General features: G+C 43.6%; 1 protein-coding gene across 6 annotated transcripts in view; it reads left to right on the forward strand.

Annotated features, from left to right (window-relative positions):
• The window catches only part of COG8 (component of oligomeric golgi complex 8), a 293499-nt gene that overhangs the window by 205773 nt on the left and 70228 nt on the right, over positions 1-17498 (forward strand). For 5 of the 6 annotated variants that reach the window (XM_069635531.1, XM_069635528.1, XM_069635527.1 and 2 more), the window contains one exon: positions 6080-8141. The exons of the other annotated variant lie outside the window; for it this stretch is intronic. In XM_069635531.1, the coding sequence (XP_069491632.1) occupies positions 6080-6447 (368 nt within the window). In that variant the 3' untranslated portion in view covers positions 6448-8141. Of the gene's footprint in view, positions 1-6079; positions 8142-17498 lie in introns of those variants that run through there. 6 annotated transcript variants of the gene reach the window in all.

Raw genomic sequence — 17498 nt, forward strand, 5'->3', positions numbered from 1 at the left:
GATGGGTCAGTGATATTGGTCAAAGCTGGATATGATTTAAAGATTGTGGAGGAGTTCGAGTTACTACCCAAAGAATTTGATTTGACAATTGCATATGGTTCCAAAGAGGCATGAGCTTCATATCTTTGCAATGTACACATCAAATTCTGCTCCCAACAGAGATGCGAAAATCGTGTTAGTAATCTACAGTACTCCTGGCAGAAGGCATGCTATCCAAACAGCGTCGTCCTACTTCATTGACGAATATCCTTCCATAATAGCTCCTAGAATGCAGCTTAAACTCCTAACCGTCTTAAGTGTCTCCTGCTGTTATTTAACACAATCGGATTCCAATAACGGCACACCATTCTCCCTAGGCTATTTGTGCTTTTAATAACCCCCAGGTATCACATGATATGACCTATTCCAATAATCATAATCCACCTCGATGAAAACTATTACCCCCCCCCCTGTAAATTGGTTTCTTATATACAATGAAGTGTTAATAATTCCACAGCAGTCCTGCCCTGTGCATTGTGGAAAGCCACAACACCTCCATAAGGAACATATTCTGCCAAGGCCTGAAATACTGGACTACCCTATAAATCTGTCCAATTACAACACATGCACGCACCTTCGCACGCATACACACATCTACACACCTACCTACACACAAACACCCCTGAATTTACCTGTCCGACACAGGCATTCAGCAGCACACATGTACCGAGGCCAGTACACATCTACCCGACCTGTGCCCCAACTACACTCCCCATCAACAGGACTTCATGGTAATCTATTTCCAGTATTGCTCTGCTGGCAGGGGCGAGAGTAGACTAGCAGCAGCAACCTGGTGAACATGGTGCTGAGAGTCTCTGAACTGAATGACTACATGCGTATGGCCTTGCAGGTGACTGAGGAGATCCAGTTGTGCCGATTATGAGCCGTTGAGCCTTTGGATGCTGATATTGGGAAGAATAGCTGCCATGCAGGGGCATTGGTAATTTAGACATACTACATGCAGGCCGTCATGTCGTGGGATTGCAGGCCTCCAGGACAGCATAGACTTTGCTATCTGCATTGCATTGAAGCCTGCAGATGATACCCTGCTCTCGCCTTCCAAGACCCCCTCCCCCCTTTCCATGGAAAACCAGCACAGGCCACAATGAAACCCACTAAAAGCCTCTTGGTGCAAAGGCTTAAGTAACACCCAACCTGGCAGGGAGGCAGCAAAGTTACGCATGGTATGAAAATCTGTACGTTTGTGTTTTCCTGTCTGCACTGCTGCGTCAGCTGACACAATGGACCTGGAGGGGGAACTGAAGCATTGCCCTGTATTGCCTGAAGCATGCAACTTATTGCACTCCGCAAGCGCACCAGTGGTAGAGAAGACTCACCTGCACATGCGTGATGTGGCCCGTGCAGATGAATGAGCTGGGTCAGTTCTTTGTACCCGTGCTCACTAATGAAAATGCTGCTCTACCTGCAACTGGCAGCCAAGTAAATCACACTCTTTGCATTGCATGGTTCACTTAAATACAACTAATTTAAAAATTGCCGACCAGTGGCAAATGAAAAGGGCCCCCTCTGCAAGCACTTCAATTCGGGAAATGGCTGATTTTTCTTTTGGTTAAATCTGAGCATGAACTAAATTCATAAAGGATTGTGTGTAGCTCACGCTGGAGATATTTGGGTTCTTGTTCCAGGGCCCTAATGAGGTTGTGGGCAAACAGAAACTCGAATGCATGTTTGGATAGTCCAAAGATTGCTGTCCACTGGAAGACCTGCTGTTTCACATCACTGATGAGATTGGCTTTGTCTTGCCCATGTATCTGCCAGTGGTCTTACTGGGTGTTAAGGAGACACTGCACAACCTCAGATTTCAGATTTGGGGAGAGGAATTAACTTGTGATAGATGCGCACCTCTCATTGACCATTTGCTGGAAATCGCCAGAAGCCCCCATCTAATCCTTATTGGGGATCCAGAGTATGGTCTTTATGGCTGAGCAAAGCTACTGCTTTGATTGTTTTTTTTTAAAAGTATTATTTAATATTAATCTACAATTGCCAAGCAAGTTTTAGGAAAGGTATAGACAGTGGAGTCTTAATTAGGCCATCAATGTTTTCAAATAAAGATAACTTTACATATATCCTTCATAGATCTGAACACTGCTTTTGACAGTGTCTGTAGAGACCTACTGTGAAGAATGTTGGCATGACAGGAGGTTCCTGCTAGTCTCCTAGCGCTGTCACAAGTCTCTATACTGGCAACTATGCATTGGTAAGAATGGGGCATGAGGTGGAGGTGATGAAGTCCTTACCCATCAAAGAGTTGGCAATCGGAGTAATTGTTTTAGAAGCAGACACCCCCAAGTGTTTTGGAAAGAAGTGCACCAACTTACTTTTTACGAACAATGCTGCCGTTTTCTCTGGATCGCCGATCATGGTGTGAAAAAACTTTGGGAAATGCAACATATTTCTGAGTTGAGCACGTCCATAAATATGGCAAAGAGTTTCCATGGTTTGCCATCCCATCATACAAGAGCAATCAATACAATGTGTCTATTTAACCATTAGGTTCAGTAGGAAATGCATACGGGTGCCTCAAATTTTGAAAACTGAACTATCCCCGAAAAGACTTTTGGGTGCTACTCTATAGTTTTCAAAACGTTTTGAAGACTAAGTATGCTCCCTACAGTGGAGCCATATAGGCCACAGGTGAGGTCACCTGTTATGCATGGTGCCAAGATTTGGGGCTTTTAGCCTTTGCCCAAAGTGGAAGCTGGGGGAAGTAATTTTCTCTAACACATCTTCTCTCCCCTAGAGTGTGCCGAATGCACCATTACACATTCAAGTGGGCTTTGAAACCCTTTGTTTCAAAGTCTTCCAGACGCATATTATTTTGACTTTGAATGGTGGGACCATAGAGCTCAGAACCTATTATGAGCTATATGGGATGTAATCGGTTACTAAGGCGGAAATTCATAGCTGTGGTACATGCAGGTGAAACGTGTCTTGGAGATTCATCTTGATCTGGGCTGTTTGAGTAAATGTTAAGGCTATCTCTTAACATACTTGCTGGCTGAGATTAAAGCTCTGTATAATGAGTGGGGGCTACGAGACATGGTAACTGAAGCTCAGGCCTCCCCTTGCATTGGTTTAGGTCAGAATTCCATTTCAGGCGGGTTAGCTGTCCAATTGTATGGGATTCCTAAACCTTTGCTTCCCCCCCCCCCTATTTTTGGATTTTGGGATCTCCGACTTGCCCCCATGCTAAGCAACTTTATTTTTTTTATTATTTTCTTTTTAGCATGTGGTCCAATGCTAGCCTGTATGGCTTTTAGAACTGGGGTGCTTTTTGAACTCGGTTGATTTTTTTTTACACATTTTTTTTATTATCCTAAATTGGTTTTGGTGAGTAGTCTGAGGACAGCAGTAATTTATTTTGGCTTCTGCTTGTCTGCAGCCAGTGTTATCGCATTCGTACCCTAATGCACCCCTTTTGGTAGCCATTGGCCTGCTTCTGGGTTTCTCCAAACAAATGAAAGTCCTGCTCTCCGTCATTTCATTTCTAGGACTTTCATTTGTTTGGAGAAACCCTGAGGCAGGCCTAAGATGGCAGTTGACAAACCTGGATCACTGAGACCAACCATGCACGGTTTGTGGTTTGGCCTAGTGTAGACGAGTTCCTAGCCCTAAACCGGTTAATACAGCTACCGTGTGGGTGTACTTGGGTGTTTGGCAGTTTTTAGGGTCAGCCTGATTGGCTGCTATGCCATTCTCCTTTCCCCTGTATGGCTGTGTTGCGAGTGTTAATGGTGTGCGTTATGAGGTCACCCCTAGAGGTGTTCTGCAATCAGGGTTCTATGAATGTCGGAGCTGGCTGCCTGGGTGGTGGGAGCGGGTGGTCCATCTCCCTATGTACATAAACTGTAGCTGTTATTTTGAACTTGCATGCATGGAACTTACCTTTAAGACTTACCCGATGAGTTGAGCTTGATCTATATGAACGGGGAACTACAGCAGGCTGCCAAAACCTTTGTGTGAGTGCCCTTGTGTGTGATTGGCGAGCCAAGTAAGGCCAGTCTGAATGTTTGGGCATACTTGGGGGGGGGGGGGGGGGGGTCTCAAACCCTGCCTGAACCCTGCTGGTACTCTGCAGGTTTACTTACCTGCTGGAGGATTTTGCCATGAAGCTGCTGCTATAATTGTAGGACCAGGTTTGGCCATATTGGCTAGGTCCTGTGTCCTTTTCCAACTCCAACTCTTTTATTTTCGGCTGATGCGCATCCATCTGTCTGTTCTCGTCCTTACCCCTGATCCTTCTCACTATCTGGGCTTAGATCGGGTGCTGGAACTGTTTTTGGACCATTCTTCTTTTCTGTCTTTCTGAATTACCGCCTTGATCGTGCAGCTTGGGATAGGAAACTGGATGCACCCAGAAGGGTTGTAGGACACCACTAACCCACCCCTGCTGTTAATCTGGCCTGTCCTAGGTAAGCACCACAGTTTTCCTCCGCAGGGAACATGCTCTGCTGGCTGGCTGCCCTTCTTTGCCCTTTGAGCCATCTGAATCTGTTTGCTCAGGTTCCCAAGTCATCCTGGGGTCAACTTCACTGTATTTGTTGCCTCTGGCTGGGTCGCGGGGCGGGCAGGAGGTCGTACTTCTGTGAAGGCCCGTTGTTCTTTGGGTTGTTGTGGGTCTGGGGCTGAAGTCCCCATGGGACCAGTTCTGCAACTTGACCTGCAAAAGAAGACTTTTACTCCCTGGGTTGTTGTGCTGTTCAAGAGCTATGTTTTTGGGTACTGCTACCGCAAGTACTTAACTCTGAGCCCTTTGTTGGTGGATTAATGCAACTAATTTCTGTGGTGGCATTTGGGGTCCCGAATAGGACTATGAAGGTATTTTACTCTTTCTTAGGTTCTTTTCTTCCCAACGACCAGTCAGTGCCTGGAATCCAGATTGGCATGGATACATACAAACTTTCCAAAAAAGGTGCGTATTAAGCATTATTGCCTGGAACTCAAAGCAGTAAAGACTGCTATTGGCCCAGGTGTCTGTTGTATGATCTACAGTGAATCGAGGGTGCATAGAGGGCTAAGGGCCCATAACATTCCCATTTTCCTGGCGCTCCCGGATATAAGGCTTTTAACACGTGGACGCGTGTATCTGATTGATGTACGAGCCAGTAGTTGGAGCTGAAAAAGAAAAGCCTACAAAATGGCTGCCTGGTCATCTTGGTAGACTAGTCATTACATTTCTGTCCGGTCCTGGGGGGGCGAGTTACAGAGCAGGGCCAACTGGGGCACTTTTAAGCTTCCTTAGAGGAGCAGAAATGAAGTATTAGGCTGGCAGCGGGTCGGCGACAAAGAGGTTAATGATGGTTGGTGGGAAGTAGATGGAGGGAGAAGGGAATGCTCTTGCCACTGGGCATGGCAGTTGGACTCCTGAGAGCCATCAGGAACCATGGCCATACCACAGAATAATAATGCCCAGAAGGACTAGATCTTCATTGGCTGTCACGATTCTTTCTAAAGTTCCATTCCCAGCGCAAGTATTCATTTATATATTGTTAATTCATTCTTTGCAGCCCCCAATTTGTATTGCATCTATTTTGCATTGCAATTTATACCCAATTTCGGTACTTGATACTCCTCCCTTCCTCAGATGATTTTCCTGCTTTTTATTGGAGGGTGATCGTTGGAGAAATGGAAAGGGCAGGATACTGTGAAATGCATGTTCTGTTAATTGCGTGATCGCAATGGAGTAGTACGTTTTAATATGCTGCTTACCTATGTGCACTTATGAACTTGGTTGTAAAGGCCTTTAAATGCTTACGGCTGAGATTGGTGTTTCTTCTGCAGGTGATAGGTTTCAATTAAGGCAGAGTTTATTCAGCCTTTAATCTTCCTTAAAGTGACAAATGGAGCGCTATTAAAATGTGTAATTACTTATTTATAGTACTATGAAACTGTAAACATGTTGATGTTCTCTGCACCAACTCCAAAGCCACAGATCCAGCAGTGACCACTGAAATGTGTTGCTGTTAATTCCTACTGATAACTTCAAGACTGACTTTATCCTTTGTCATCCCAACAGGAATTGCACCCACTCAGCTGCATCGGCACGGCAACCTCGGCACCATCAATGTGACTGTGATCCAAGAAGCGTTGGCTTTCATTTTACCAAAAAAGGAGACTGTGTTCCTTGCCGAGAGTGGCACTGCCAGCCCAGAGTGGACAGGAGACCTAAAATCCCCACTGGAGGAGAGCATAGAGCAAGCAGGAAACAGCTCCTTGCCTCAGGCACATTTAAAGTTGCCACCAGAGCATAATTTACTGGAAGTGACTGCTCATGAACTGTCTGTCGAGCAGGGGCCCAATTTAACTGTAGAGGATAAAAATCCCCCTGAGGAAGAGATTCAAGCCGCAGATGGTGGATCCAGTCCCACAGCTGCCACAACATAGCGCAGGGTGTAGTGTCTTCTCAAATTCATGATTTAGCTTGACACGGGCGTGCTCTGAGGCGGAGTGGAATGCAAATGTGATCGTACAGCTGGCTGGATTCCCATGTGTCTGTATTATTAAATCAAAGGAGGGCATATCATGGGCATGAAGTTGAACTGTTTCTCTGGCCCTTTCGCCAGGGTTTTGATTAAAGAGAGCATAACTGAATCATCTAGCAAGTGCTGAATCCTTGGAATTTGGCTTATACTTATGAGGGAGGAGAGAGTGTTTCCTCTAACCAAGATGCTAGATTGTAATAATGGCAACAAGTTTGTGCCGCATTAAATTCTCTTTTGGTTAGTTTGTAGGAATCCATGAAATTTCTCCATAATGGAAGCAAAATCAAAATAAATGGAAGATAATTGCGGGCTCCTTGGTATAGCGTTCCTTGTTACTATTGTCATTCTTCCACTACACCTTAAAAGCCTAACTGTGCAGCCTTTGACCATATATGGATTTGCCTGGTTGAAACAGGAAAGTATGTGTTTTCCTTCATAGATATTTGATCTGCTGGGGTTATGCATCTGTGTGTTCTCTCCAATGGGGGGGGGGATTCAGTAGAAATGATCTAGAGAATCTTCTTGTTCCTTGGAGATGGTAGAACTAAAGCTGAAGCCAGCATGTGGACAGAATGTAATGTTTTATGTTACAGATCAGTCATAACTGAAAGGTACTTGCTGCATGGAGCTAGTTCCAGCTTGGAAGTCCTAATTGAATCCCAGAAATCCTCACTGTCCTCTTTATAAGCCAAGGCCCATAATTGGAATACTATTGAGTCGAGGGATAGTTACATGGTTGTTTGTATGTGAACACAAATGGTTTAATTATGGGTGGGATGCTGTCATCTAGGTCTTGTTGAATAATGCAATAGTGCAATAGTTGAGGGATCGTAGAAGTAGCCATTTTCCAGGGAGCTGTTATTTCTCAGCATCAGACCAGATTGTGTTGGCCCTTCCTGCCATTCATTTGCAGGAGCAGTTCCATCCTTCCTTTTTTGGCATAAGGAAAGAAATCTCTTTAACCTTTTACCTCATGGCAGTTTAAGATGGAGTAATTGGTTCCCAGTGTCCTTTCATAACAGGAAACCTTGTTTATTCTCCTTGACGCCCTGGCCTCACAGCAGGATGACTACACATTTCAATAAGTTGGCTTTAGCAGCAAAATTATTAAACCCCATCAAAGGACCTGGTCTCACTGGCTCAAACGCTTGCACCCTTCCCTTACTTTCACAGCAATGCTACAAATAGCCGAAATTGCTATGTTTGCGTGTTCTTCACTCATTCTTATGTCCTATTTATTTAAGGATTCTCTAGTAATCAACTAGACTATATCGCTTACTCCCAGGTTCCTGAAACGCTTTGAGCAGAGCTAAAAAAGTGTTTCTCGTGAGATTGAAACAACCCGCAGAATAAATAGACAAACGTTGCATATTTTGAAATGTTTGTAAACGTAGCTTTACACAGCCCCTTGAACTGAATGGGTACTTTAAGAGGGGACTTTGCGAGTGCAAGTATTGGTGTGGCATATGGTGGGAGGAAATCCAGTAGAGTGAAATGGTTGGTCTCCACTATGGGATTGGGCGTTTCTGAAAGATTCTTAATTTGTGTTCTGGTTTGTTCAATCTGTACTACATGAAAATAAAGAATGAACACTGATTTCCTGTTTTCGTACATATGGTGTGATTTCAGCGCTTCCGTGAGCTGCTCCCCTTCCAGTGATAGAATGGGAGGCGCTGAAAAAGCTGGATCTCCAAGTCGAACGCTTGCATTAGAGAATGATGGGTTGTGTATCAACTCAGATCGAGCTGCACAGGTCTGTATAGTTTAAAAGAATAATTCATGAGGGCCTAGCAAATATCTGTAGATTGGGGCTGTGTGGGGAGATGTGCTAAATATCTAATTGTTTCTGCATGCCAGCAATAAACTGCAGGTGTACTTGAGTTCCCAAGTGTCACTTGTGGGCCTGGCCACTTTTGGGGTGCTGCGGGAGAGGAGTAATCGGTCTTTTTGTTCAATGTGTATGTTTTTGATTGCTTGGTGATCTCACTTGGAGAGAAAATCTGCTGTATCATTCGTACACCATTGATGCCCAAATCTGTTTTATTCCAACGCAGCTTGGATAGAGCCTGTGAGTCCCTGATAAAGTGTGAAGTTGAATGGATGGATGGAGACTCATGCCCAAAGTTAAATCTTGAAACATTGGAATCAGCATGGGTGGGAGTCTGAGTTGCAGTACAATGAATCAATGGAGTATGCAGCTACTTATTGATAGCATATTTTACCTCCACTGACCAGATGTATGCCTTTTTTCTTGTTCAAGTGGCCTTGGTTGTATTTTAGACACTTCTCAGAATTTAGTGCACTTTGCTCTTTTATACTTGGCAAGGTACTTGTTCTGAAGGCATTGGTCCATGCCTGGGTGCAGATGTCTGCCCCGGCATCTTCAACTAAATCTGAATACAACCACTTCAATGTGGAGACCTGTCCTTGCCCACTCTCTCTCGTAGTACCGAATTGCCATACTGCACATCTGCACTGGTTATCCCTGGTCCTTTATAACAGACTCAAATAGGCCACAATGTTCTTAGATTTGTGCAGCGTAATGCGCCTCACTATTTGTGGTCTCAATTGGTGCACCAGAGCAAGATCTTCAGCTCTTTTGGGAGTGTTTCCAACTAAATATCATGCTTGATACTACTTTTCCTTCAACTTGAAATTGTACGCGATTGCTGAAAGTAGATCTCTTCTACTAATTCTGCCATCCATGCTGATGGGTCTACTACTAAATCTTCCTTTTTGCACATGCCTAGATCATTAATAGATCTGTTTCCATTTTCCTACCATTGCTTGCGGCCCCTTCCATTTCCATTATATAAGATTTCATACACCTTATCAATTGGACATCATTCTGCCACAAGTTGCAGCCCTGCACTGTTTCTTCCTTTTTGAAAACGATATTGATGGTCTACATGTTTCTTATTGGACCACTTTCATGACAGTTATTTCTTCTAGGTGATTGTATTATTCCCCTCCCATCAGGCATTGTGAAGTGAAACCGTAGCAACTTACTCCATCCTATATGAAGGATGGTACCATAGATCCCATTCATCACACTAAGGATTTTTCTTTTGACTCACTTAACCACTCATCGACCATCTCTCCTTTGTATGAATTCCTCCCCCAGCTTATGCCAAAGGACTCCAAATTGCATTTGTCCATATGTTTTGGACCACAGCGTCCATGATCTCCCGCCATTGGCTATACTGGCTAGATCTGATGGGAGTTGTGGTCCAAACCATCTTGATATATTTTGAAAGTTACAGAGCCCTGGCTTAAGGTATTGAAGTCCATCATTCTTGCACCACGCTTACTTCAAATTATCTGATTTTTCAAATTTACAATCTATGTAATACTTCACCCCCCTTTCTGCTTCTTTGTAGGACTGTCCCTCCCATGACTATTTTGGGAAAGCCACTGTTTCTGCCTCAAATTGATCGCCTCAAATTGATCGTCTCGCATTACCACTCCACACTTTAACAGCTATCCATTCAGCCAAAAGGAAGATTCAGCCCCAGCACATGTTTTGGCTCCCCTTTGCAGATCTCCACAAATCTAAGCACATTTTGTTTCTCATGTAGTCTTTGTTCCTCAGGCCATGACACAATCCATTCAAGCACTTTATCTGCTTGTTCAAGGTCCTGAATAGTCTTCTTGCTCCTGTTGCCGACCTTTCTTTATACTATTTCCATTAAGGATTTCACGGATTCTTTCTAAAATTTATATTTTCCTTGTATATTTTTTGCCAACTCCTGTTAGATTTTCACTCTTGGATTAACTGTAACAACTTTCTCTTTATTTTGCTCTATCACTGATTTTCAATACGCATGCCTAACTCCCTATGACCATCCTACAGCCTTTTTGTCTGATCCTATGCCCTCTTCACTATTGACATTTTGTATCCTCTTCTTATTTCGTATGTTGTTGCTTTCTTTAGCTTATCTTTCCAATTCCTTCAGCTATTGTGTATATTCTTTACTACCATGCTTATCAAAAGTATTGGAAAGATATTCATTATTCTCCTCTTCAGGCAGATGCCTAGCCTGGGCACACTACCAAGAACCTAATTTGGATATTTGTTTTTCTTCTCTAAGCTCCTACTACAAACAATATTTTTTTCTTGGTCCCATTAGCTTTAGCAGTGGCCCTTAGTACTGTAACAAACCCACTTTACTTTCCTCTCGGAATGTTCTTGGTATAATCGTATCTTATCTTGTTGTTGTTTCTGGGTAATGTGAAAACATCGTTTATTTCTTTAACCTCTTTTGGATTTTTGGCTTCAATTCTCATGTCTATGTAGATGATTATCAGATTATATTTACTTTTAATTCTTTAACTGGCAATAATCCCTTTGTTTTTTCTGCTGTCAAAGCCTTGGTTGCCTCGAGACTTTTGTTCTTCTGAATCCCTCAAAGACAAAGGTTCTCCTCTTCGATTTTGCTTTGCTTCTTTTCCTCTGACTCCCTATCTGCCAAGAACATGTTCTTGTGCTCTTGTATTCAATTTCTCCTACTGTCTGGAACCTTAATTTTCAGTTACATCAATAGAACAATTTCCAGTAACCGATTACACGTTCTTGAGCTCTTGAACACTTTTCTGCAAGCGTTGGTTCTTTAGCATCAAATTTTCTGTTACTCATTCGCTGGGTCTGGGTAGCTTCTGGTGCAGGCCACTAGGTCCTGAGGTTTGTCTCTTCTCCTGCCTCTGCCAGCACTGAATTGCTAGGTGCCCACCCTCTCCACATAATTCCTCAGGAGTCCTCGTGGTCTCTTTTCCTTTCTTCTCTGGCCTCCATGCTTGTGCCTTCCTCCTAGCTGCCCCACTGAACAACAATTGTGTCCTCTTCACTTCCCATGTTGGTTTCCAGATTTGGTTTCCTTGAACCTTCTCTCCAACATCCTTTGTCTCCTCAGTTGTCTCTGCACAATGGCTGCTGTGCTAGCCTCTTCTCCGCCTCCTGTCTTCCTTCTCCCTTTGTTCCTACAATTCTCCAACCTCATCTTTTTCTGAGGTTACTGTTCTTTTGCTCACCTTGGCTCCTTTTTACTTCTTGATTCCATTGTTCCACCCACTTCACTTCTATACCAGCCTCCCCCTTAGATGTTCCATCTTTCAACAACTTCGGCTCCTTCTTTTTTCTTTCCCTCTTCCTCCGCTTTCTCCACATCATTCCGCTTTCTACCTCCCACTTCTTTCACATTATTTTCATCTTCCTCTCTGCCCCACCTTCTCTCCTGCATGTTTTCCCCTCTTTGTTCTTCCCTTCTAGATGATTCGATACCAGTCTTCTTCATACAAACACCCACATCGAGCGCTAAGCGTGAACTGCTTTTTTTTAGCCGGATGAACACACCTTTGGGCTCCACATCTGCCAAACTGTGCTTAGCCCAATAAACTGAGCATGGTTGTTTGGAAAGAGTTTTCTTTATGAAACGTTCCTATTTCTTTTAATGTGTTCCCCAGCATATCTGCTGACTATTCTGTGATCCTAGCCTGATTTTTGGCAGTGAGAGATCTTTTATCTGTACTTTATTTTGGTAGCACTGGTTAGTCCTTCAGACTGCCAGTGCAGAGGGCTGTGAGAAACTGGAGGGTGTTCTCCCAAGTAAACCTCAGGGAAACCCTTATTTCAGGCATCCAGGGGAGGGTTGGCGCTCTCAGATCCCATCCCTGGGGGTGGACGAGTGAGGGAGGATCACCTGGGTAGGGGTCCACAGGGTTATGCTTGGGGAAATGCCCCAGGTGAGCTGTGGTATTATGCCGAGGAAGGAGAGGCGTATGAGATATCTGAGGCTTTTATAGGCTACATTACATCTGCCTCACCTCCTTCCAGTAAATCTCCTAACTAAACCATCCAGGCAGAACAGATTCCCTAGGATCTCTCACCCACCTGCTCAGGTAACATACTACAGTTCCCCTAATCCCCCTGGTCTATTTTACGATCAGTTATTCCTGTTTGCTTCCAGAGTCCCGTCCCTCTGATTATCATGTTCCCCAATCTACTGACACAGAATACTCTCATTCCTAGAATCCTCGCGTTCTTTTCTACACCACGGTCAATTTCGTCCATTTCTCAAACCCTATCCACTTCGCTCTTTGCAATCTACCATTCAACCCTCTCTTTACAATAGCACCGTTTTTCCATCCTATCCCGTAGGACAATTTGGTATGAACTCGGCTTTACGGAATTGTAATGACGCTGTTTACCTGACGTATCCCGGCTCGGCAGGTATTGGACCGCAGTTCAGCCCGAATTGGGTAAAGAACCGCAGCAGTAAGGTGGTGTGGTCCCCATCATGCATACAAATGTATTACAAAGTTTCCAGACCCATGGCTAGTCATTGTCCGTGATGAGAGGCCGTCAATTTCCCAGGATATGAGGCCAATTGTAGACCCTGTGACTCTTCTGAGTTTTGAGAGGTGAGGATACCGGAGCAGGCTAGTAGGCTGGTTGTGCCGACCAGTCCAAGGGAGGGAGGCATCTCTTCCAGGCCTCTTGATGAGAAGGCAGAGCTTTGCTAGGCAGTGGCTATCTTGGCCAATGCAGTTTGTAGTAACAGTCCTCCAGTGTCCCTCTGTCCTTCATCAATAGATAATTGTTTGCAAGGGTTGACATCTTGCGTGGCCCAAGATCCTCTCCTTTTATCCAGAAGCCATGGTCTGCGGGTCCCCGGCCCACTAATAGAGGACATAGCAAAATTCAAGCAGAGTGGCTGTGTATCATTGGACAGCAAGCTCCCCCAGCAACTTTAACCCCACTCCTGGCTCTACCAGGTTTGTCAGTTCAGACCCAACCTGGACCATCCCCGAGTTTTTGGAAGAAGCCTGCATAAGGGCTTGACCATTTATGGTCTTTTCTGATAGTCTATGCATCCAAAAACAGGGCGTAAACCTTAAGGGGCAGCCATTTTGATTATATGGTCATCCAAAAGGCATTATGATAGTAAAAATAATGGTGCATGGTAGTGGATCATTTGAAGCATGTAAAAATGGTAACCGTGTCAACAGCCTGTTGAGGAGACATTTGAAAAAGTAACGAAATGTACAGGAAAAGAAGATGGGACACAGTGGGCCTCATTACAAGTTTGGCAGTGTGGGGGAAAAAAGTGTAAGTAATTCAGTTACCTCCTTTTTTCCTGCACCACCAAACTAAACATTTGGCAGAGCCTTGCAGAGTGTTTGCTGAGTGTTTTGAGAATTGGAGGCTGACCCTGCTTTGCTGCTGCCTGTGGGTCTGTTTTCACTTTCAGGACTGACCCAGAGTCTGTCTTCAGTCCTGACTAGAAACTCAGCTTTATCAGCCCACCTCCGGACGTGGAGCGTCGCAGAGTGTTTGCTGAGTGTTTGCGGATTGGTCGGGAGTGGTCGCGACACCATCCAGACCTTCGAGGAATATGGAAATGGAACCTGAACCCTCCGCTCAATCCACACGCAGCCAGGTACGTCTAAAAGAAATGCAAATTAAACATACACTAAAGCAAATACCAAAGTTGACAAATGGCACAACTGGCATAAATGGTAGTGAAAGGGAAAGAAATGCCATGACCACACCTACGTTACCCACGCACAAGTCTTTAAATACTCAAACAACCAAAATATACAAAGCACAACTCTAATCCCAAACCTTGACACTCTTATTAATGTGGGTGACCCCCCCCCCTCCCCCATAGTGGATCAAGAAACAGATTGCATTGAAGCGCGAGAGCCGCTAACTAAAATTGCAGTCTACATGAGTGAAAGTAGGAAAATCTCTCACCCGCCGTCTCTACCTGCGCCGCCCGCACGGCCACGGAGGATCGAGGAACAGCTGAGGAGTGCGAATTCGGGCGTGGTGGATTCCTTTCACACGCCGTGCGGTGAGCTGGGAAGAAAAAGCGAAGAGCCGGTTGAGCACGATGAAAATAACAGTGGGGGCAGTACAAGCAATGTTTTTGTCTTTTCCCCCGCTGCAAGTCTCAGACTGAAGAGCTTACAGGAAAAGTAACTGGAAAAAAGTTAGAGCAATTGAATGCTGTAACCACGCAAAGGCCAGCCAATCCTGAATTGGGAGCTACTAGTAAAACACAAGATGGACCAAGAGTCCGAGACAAAATCCAAGAAAAAATAGCTACCAAAAGGAGCCATTCCATTTCGGATTTTGGTTCCCTAAAGTGGCATTTTAAACGCAAAGAGCTGTCCACTGTAGTTCCCGTGTCTCTAAAGGACAAACAGATGAAAACAGTTAGCATGAACCTAGGAGAAGAAGCCAAAGACCAAGTATATGAAAGATTAAAGGGAAATGAACCAACTAACGAAATAACTGACAAAGATCTCTTTACTGGGACGTTATTGACATCTGGAGAGGCTGCAAGCCCAGAAAATCCTGAGCACCAACTTGTTGAAAAACCCTCATTCACGAAGGGAAAAATTAATAGTCCATACAATGAGTGAAAAACAAAAAAACACAGAGGACCATGAAGCTGTCAAAAAGAGTACTCAGTCTAAAGAGAAAGCATACATAACAAAAGAGCAATTGGCAAAGGGAGTGGTAATGAATGGGAATTTCTGTAGCACTGAAATTACATATAAACCCCCAGAAAAACCTGATATTGAAAATGAAATGGATATATGGGGGGCAAAAAGGTCTAAGCTCGATAGCCCAAAGCCATCCAGAGCATCGACCCAAAAATCCACAACTGATAATCAAGAGAGAAATCAGTATCAGGAAAATGACAGCACCAAAAGAAAAAAGAGAAATTATGATGCAACACCTGTAACAATAAGGACAAATGAAGACTCATCAGAATCCGATGAGAGTGAAAGCACCAGATGGGAATCAGAAAGAAGGAAGAATGCGGGACAGTCTTTTGCCCGCAGAAGAGACTTTAGAGTACGACACCATGAAATCGAGACCAGCAAACCAACATGTGCCCAAGAGATGCAAGACTCAATAACATCTGCTGTGTTGATTACTCTTGTTCCATTTATTAAGTTATATGAATCCTTGAGCGACAACTACAAGGATCAGTCAACTCTCCTTGCATTAATGAACACCAAGATGACATATGTAGAGTCGGTAATGGAAGCATTGAAAGAAAAAAGAGGGAGAGAGAAAGAAATGGACGGAATCGTCCTTAAAACATTGATTTACTGCAAGACACTAAATCGGAAAAGCAAATCTTCTTAGAGGGAGTGAAAGAAATTGCAACACATTTTCAAAAGCATACTTCTGAGACTATGATTTCAGAAACGAAACCAAGTGAAAGGAATGAGCCAGCCTTCAAAAACGATCACCAGACTGATACCGCAGTAAACAACGAAAGTGAGATCGACATACAAAACAGGGAACTCTGATTTCAAGTGATGTCGCTATCATAAATGCTCCATCTACTAGCCGCACTGTATTAGCGCGGACCCAAGAGCAAACGGCAGAAAAATCAGTAATTCAAGAGGTGGCACTGGTAGCAGCTACTGTAGAACCCACTCAACTGAAAAATAGAAAAATCATGACAGAAAATGAAGCCAGCATAAAAAAACCTTTTCTATTTTTGAAAAGAAAGGGAGACAAAAAAACAACCAAACATGTTGAGGCAAACATCTATGTAAAACAAAGAACATACAAACACAGGATAGACTGAAAAATAGCAGGACTAAGAGTTTCTTAAAAAAAAAATCAGTTTGCCAAAAGCAATAAATAACTCGGGAACAAGTCAAAATTCAGAAACCATCACAAATAATCAACCAAATAAAAGAATAACAAAAAACGTTTTTGAAAGAGGTCTCTATATCGGAGGACGAAGTCAGTGAAGTTGATGAAAGCATTCAAGAACTCTTAGAATGATCTGTATATGAAGACGAGGACCAAAACGAAAGCCCAAGACCCGAGAGGAAGATCCCTGGCTTCCCTAAAGTGCTCGTGAAGGGAGATCATTCACGGAAAATATCAGTGAACGAGAGAAAAAAGCCTTTCATGACCTTAAGTGAAAAAATTGAAAAATGTAAGAACAAAATTAATAAACCAATAGCCCTGACTGCTCAGAAAACTATATTACATTCCCTTATAACACAACCTAAGAATGCCGTGACGCAAAAGAAGGAGCAATGGAACAAAAATAATTATAAGAACATAAAGAAAAGCGAACTCTCTGATTCTGAAATAAAATTAGAAAGGATCACGCATGTAAAAGACACTCATTCTAAATCGGTTGACCATAATGAAACTAATACAGTATAACCCATCATTGAGGGTAATATGATCCGAAGATATACATACAGTGAGCTTTCAAAATGAAAACAAAAATGACCAAGTGGTTTTGCACTCACTTCCAAAGCGATCAAAAAATTAGTGATGGAGACTGGTGATGACTTTCAAGTTTTGTGATTTGCTGTAAAGAGATGTGGAGATCAAGATGCGAGTGAGGTAATCAGATTCAAGAAGAAAGGATGATCCCTGGACCCCCAATTTGGAACCCAACAGTTTACAGAGATTCATGTATTAACAACCGAGTAACACGCTTACATGAACTAACATCATGGGGGCTCTTGGAGACAAAGAACTTCTGAACAACATTAAACTTACCATCAAGGCAATAAATCCATTAGATTCTCAAAATCAATCGGCTACAAACCAGCTAGAAGATCAAGATGCATGGAACTGTGTAGCCGAATCACTGGTGAACAGACAAAAGCGTTGGATGCAATAAGTACAATGTCAGCGACATGGAAAATCGGTAGCTGGAACACTAGAGGATTCCGGCACCTATTTAACAAAAAACATGAGCGCCTATACGACCTAGAAATAATATGTATTCAAGAATCCTGGCTAACTGAACCACCCTTGTTAGATGGCGATATAGTGCTACTAAACCCGGCCAAAGGAGGTCCGTGTGGACGACCATCTGCTGGCCTCCTAACAATGTTGAAAAATGGGAAAGACATGTCCGTATTAGAAGCCATAAACCCAAGCACATATATTGA

This window comes from Ambystoma mexicanum, chromosome 1q (assembly GCF_040938575.1).
Source record: "Ambystoma mexicanum isolate Mex_15411 chromosome 1q, UKY_AmexF1_1, whole genome shotgun sequence".
In the NCBI taxonomy this organism is placed as follows: domain Eukaryota; kingdom Metazoa; phylum Chordata; class Amphibia; order Caudata; family Ambystomatidae; genus Ambystoma; species Ambystoma mexicanum.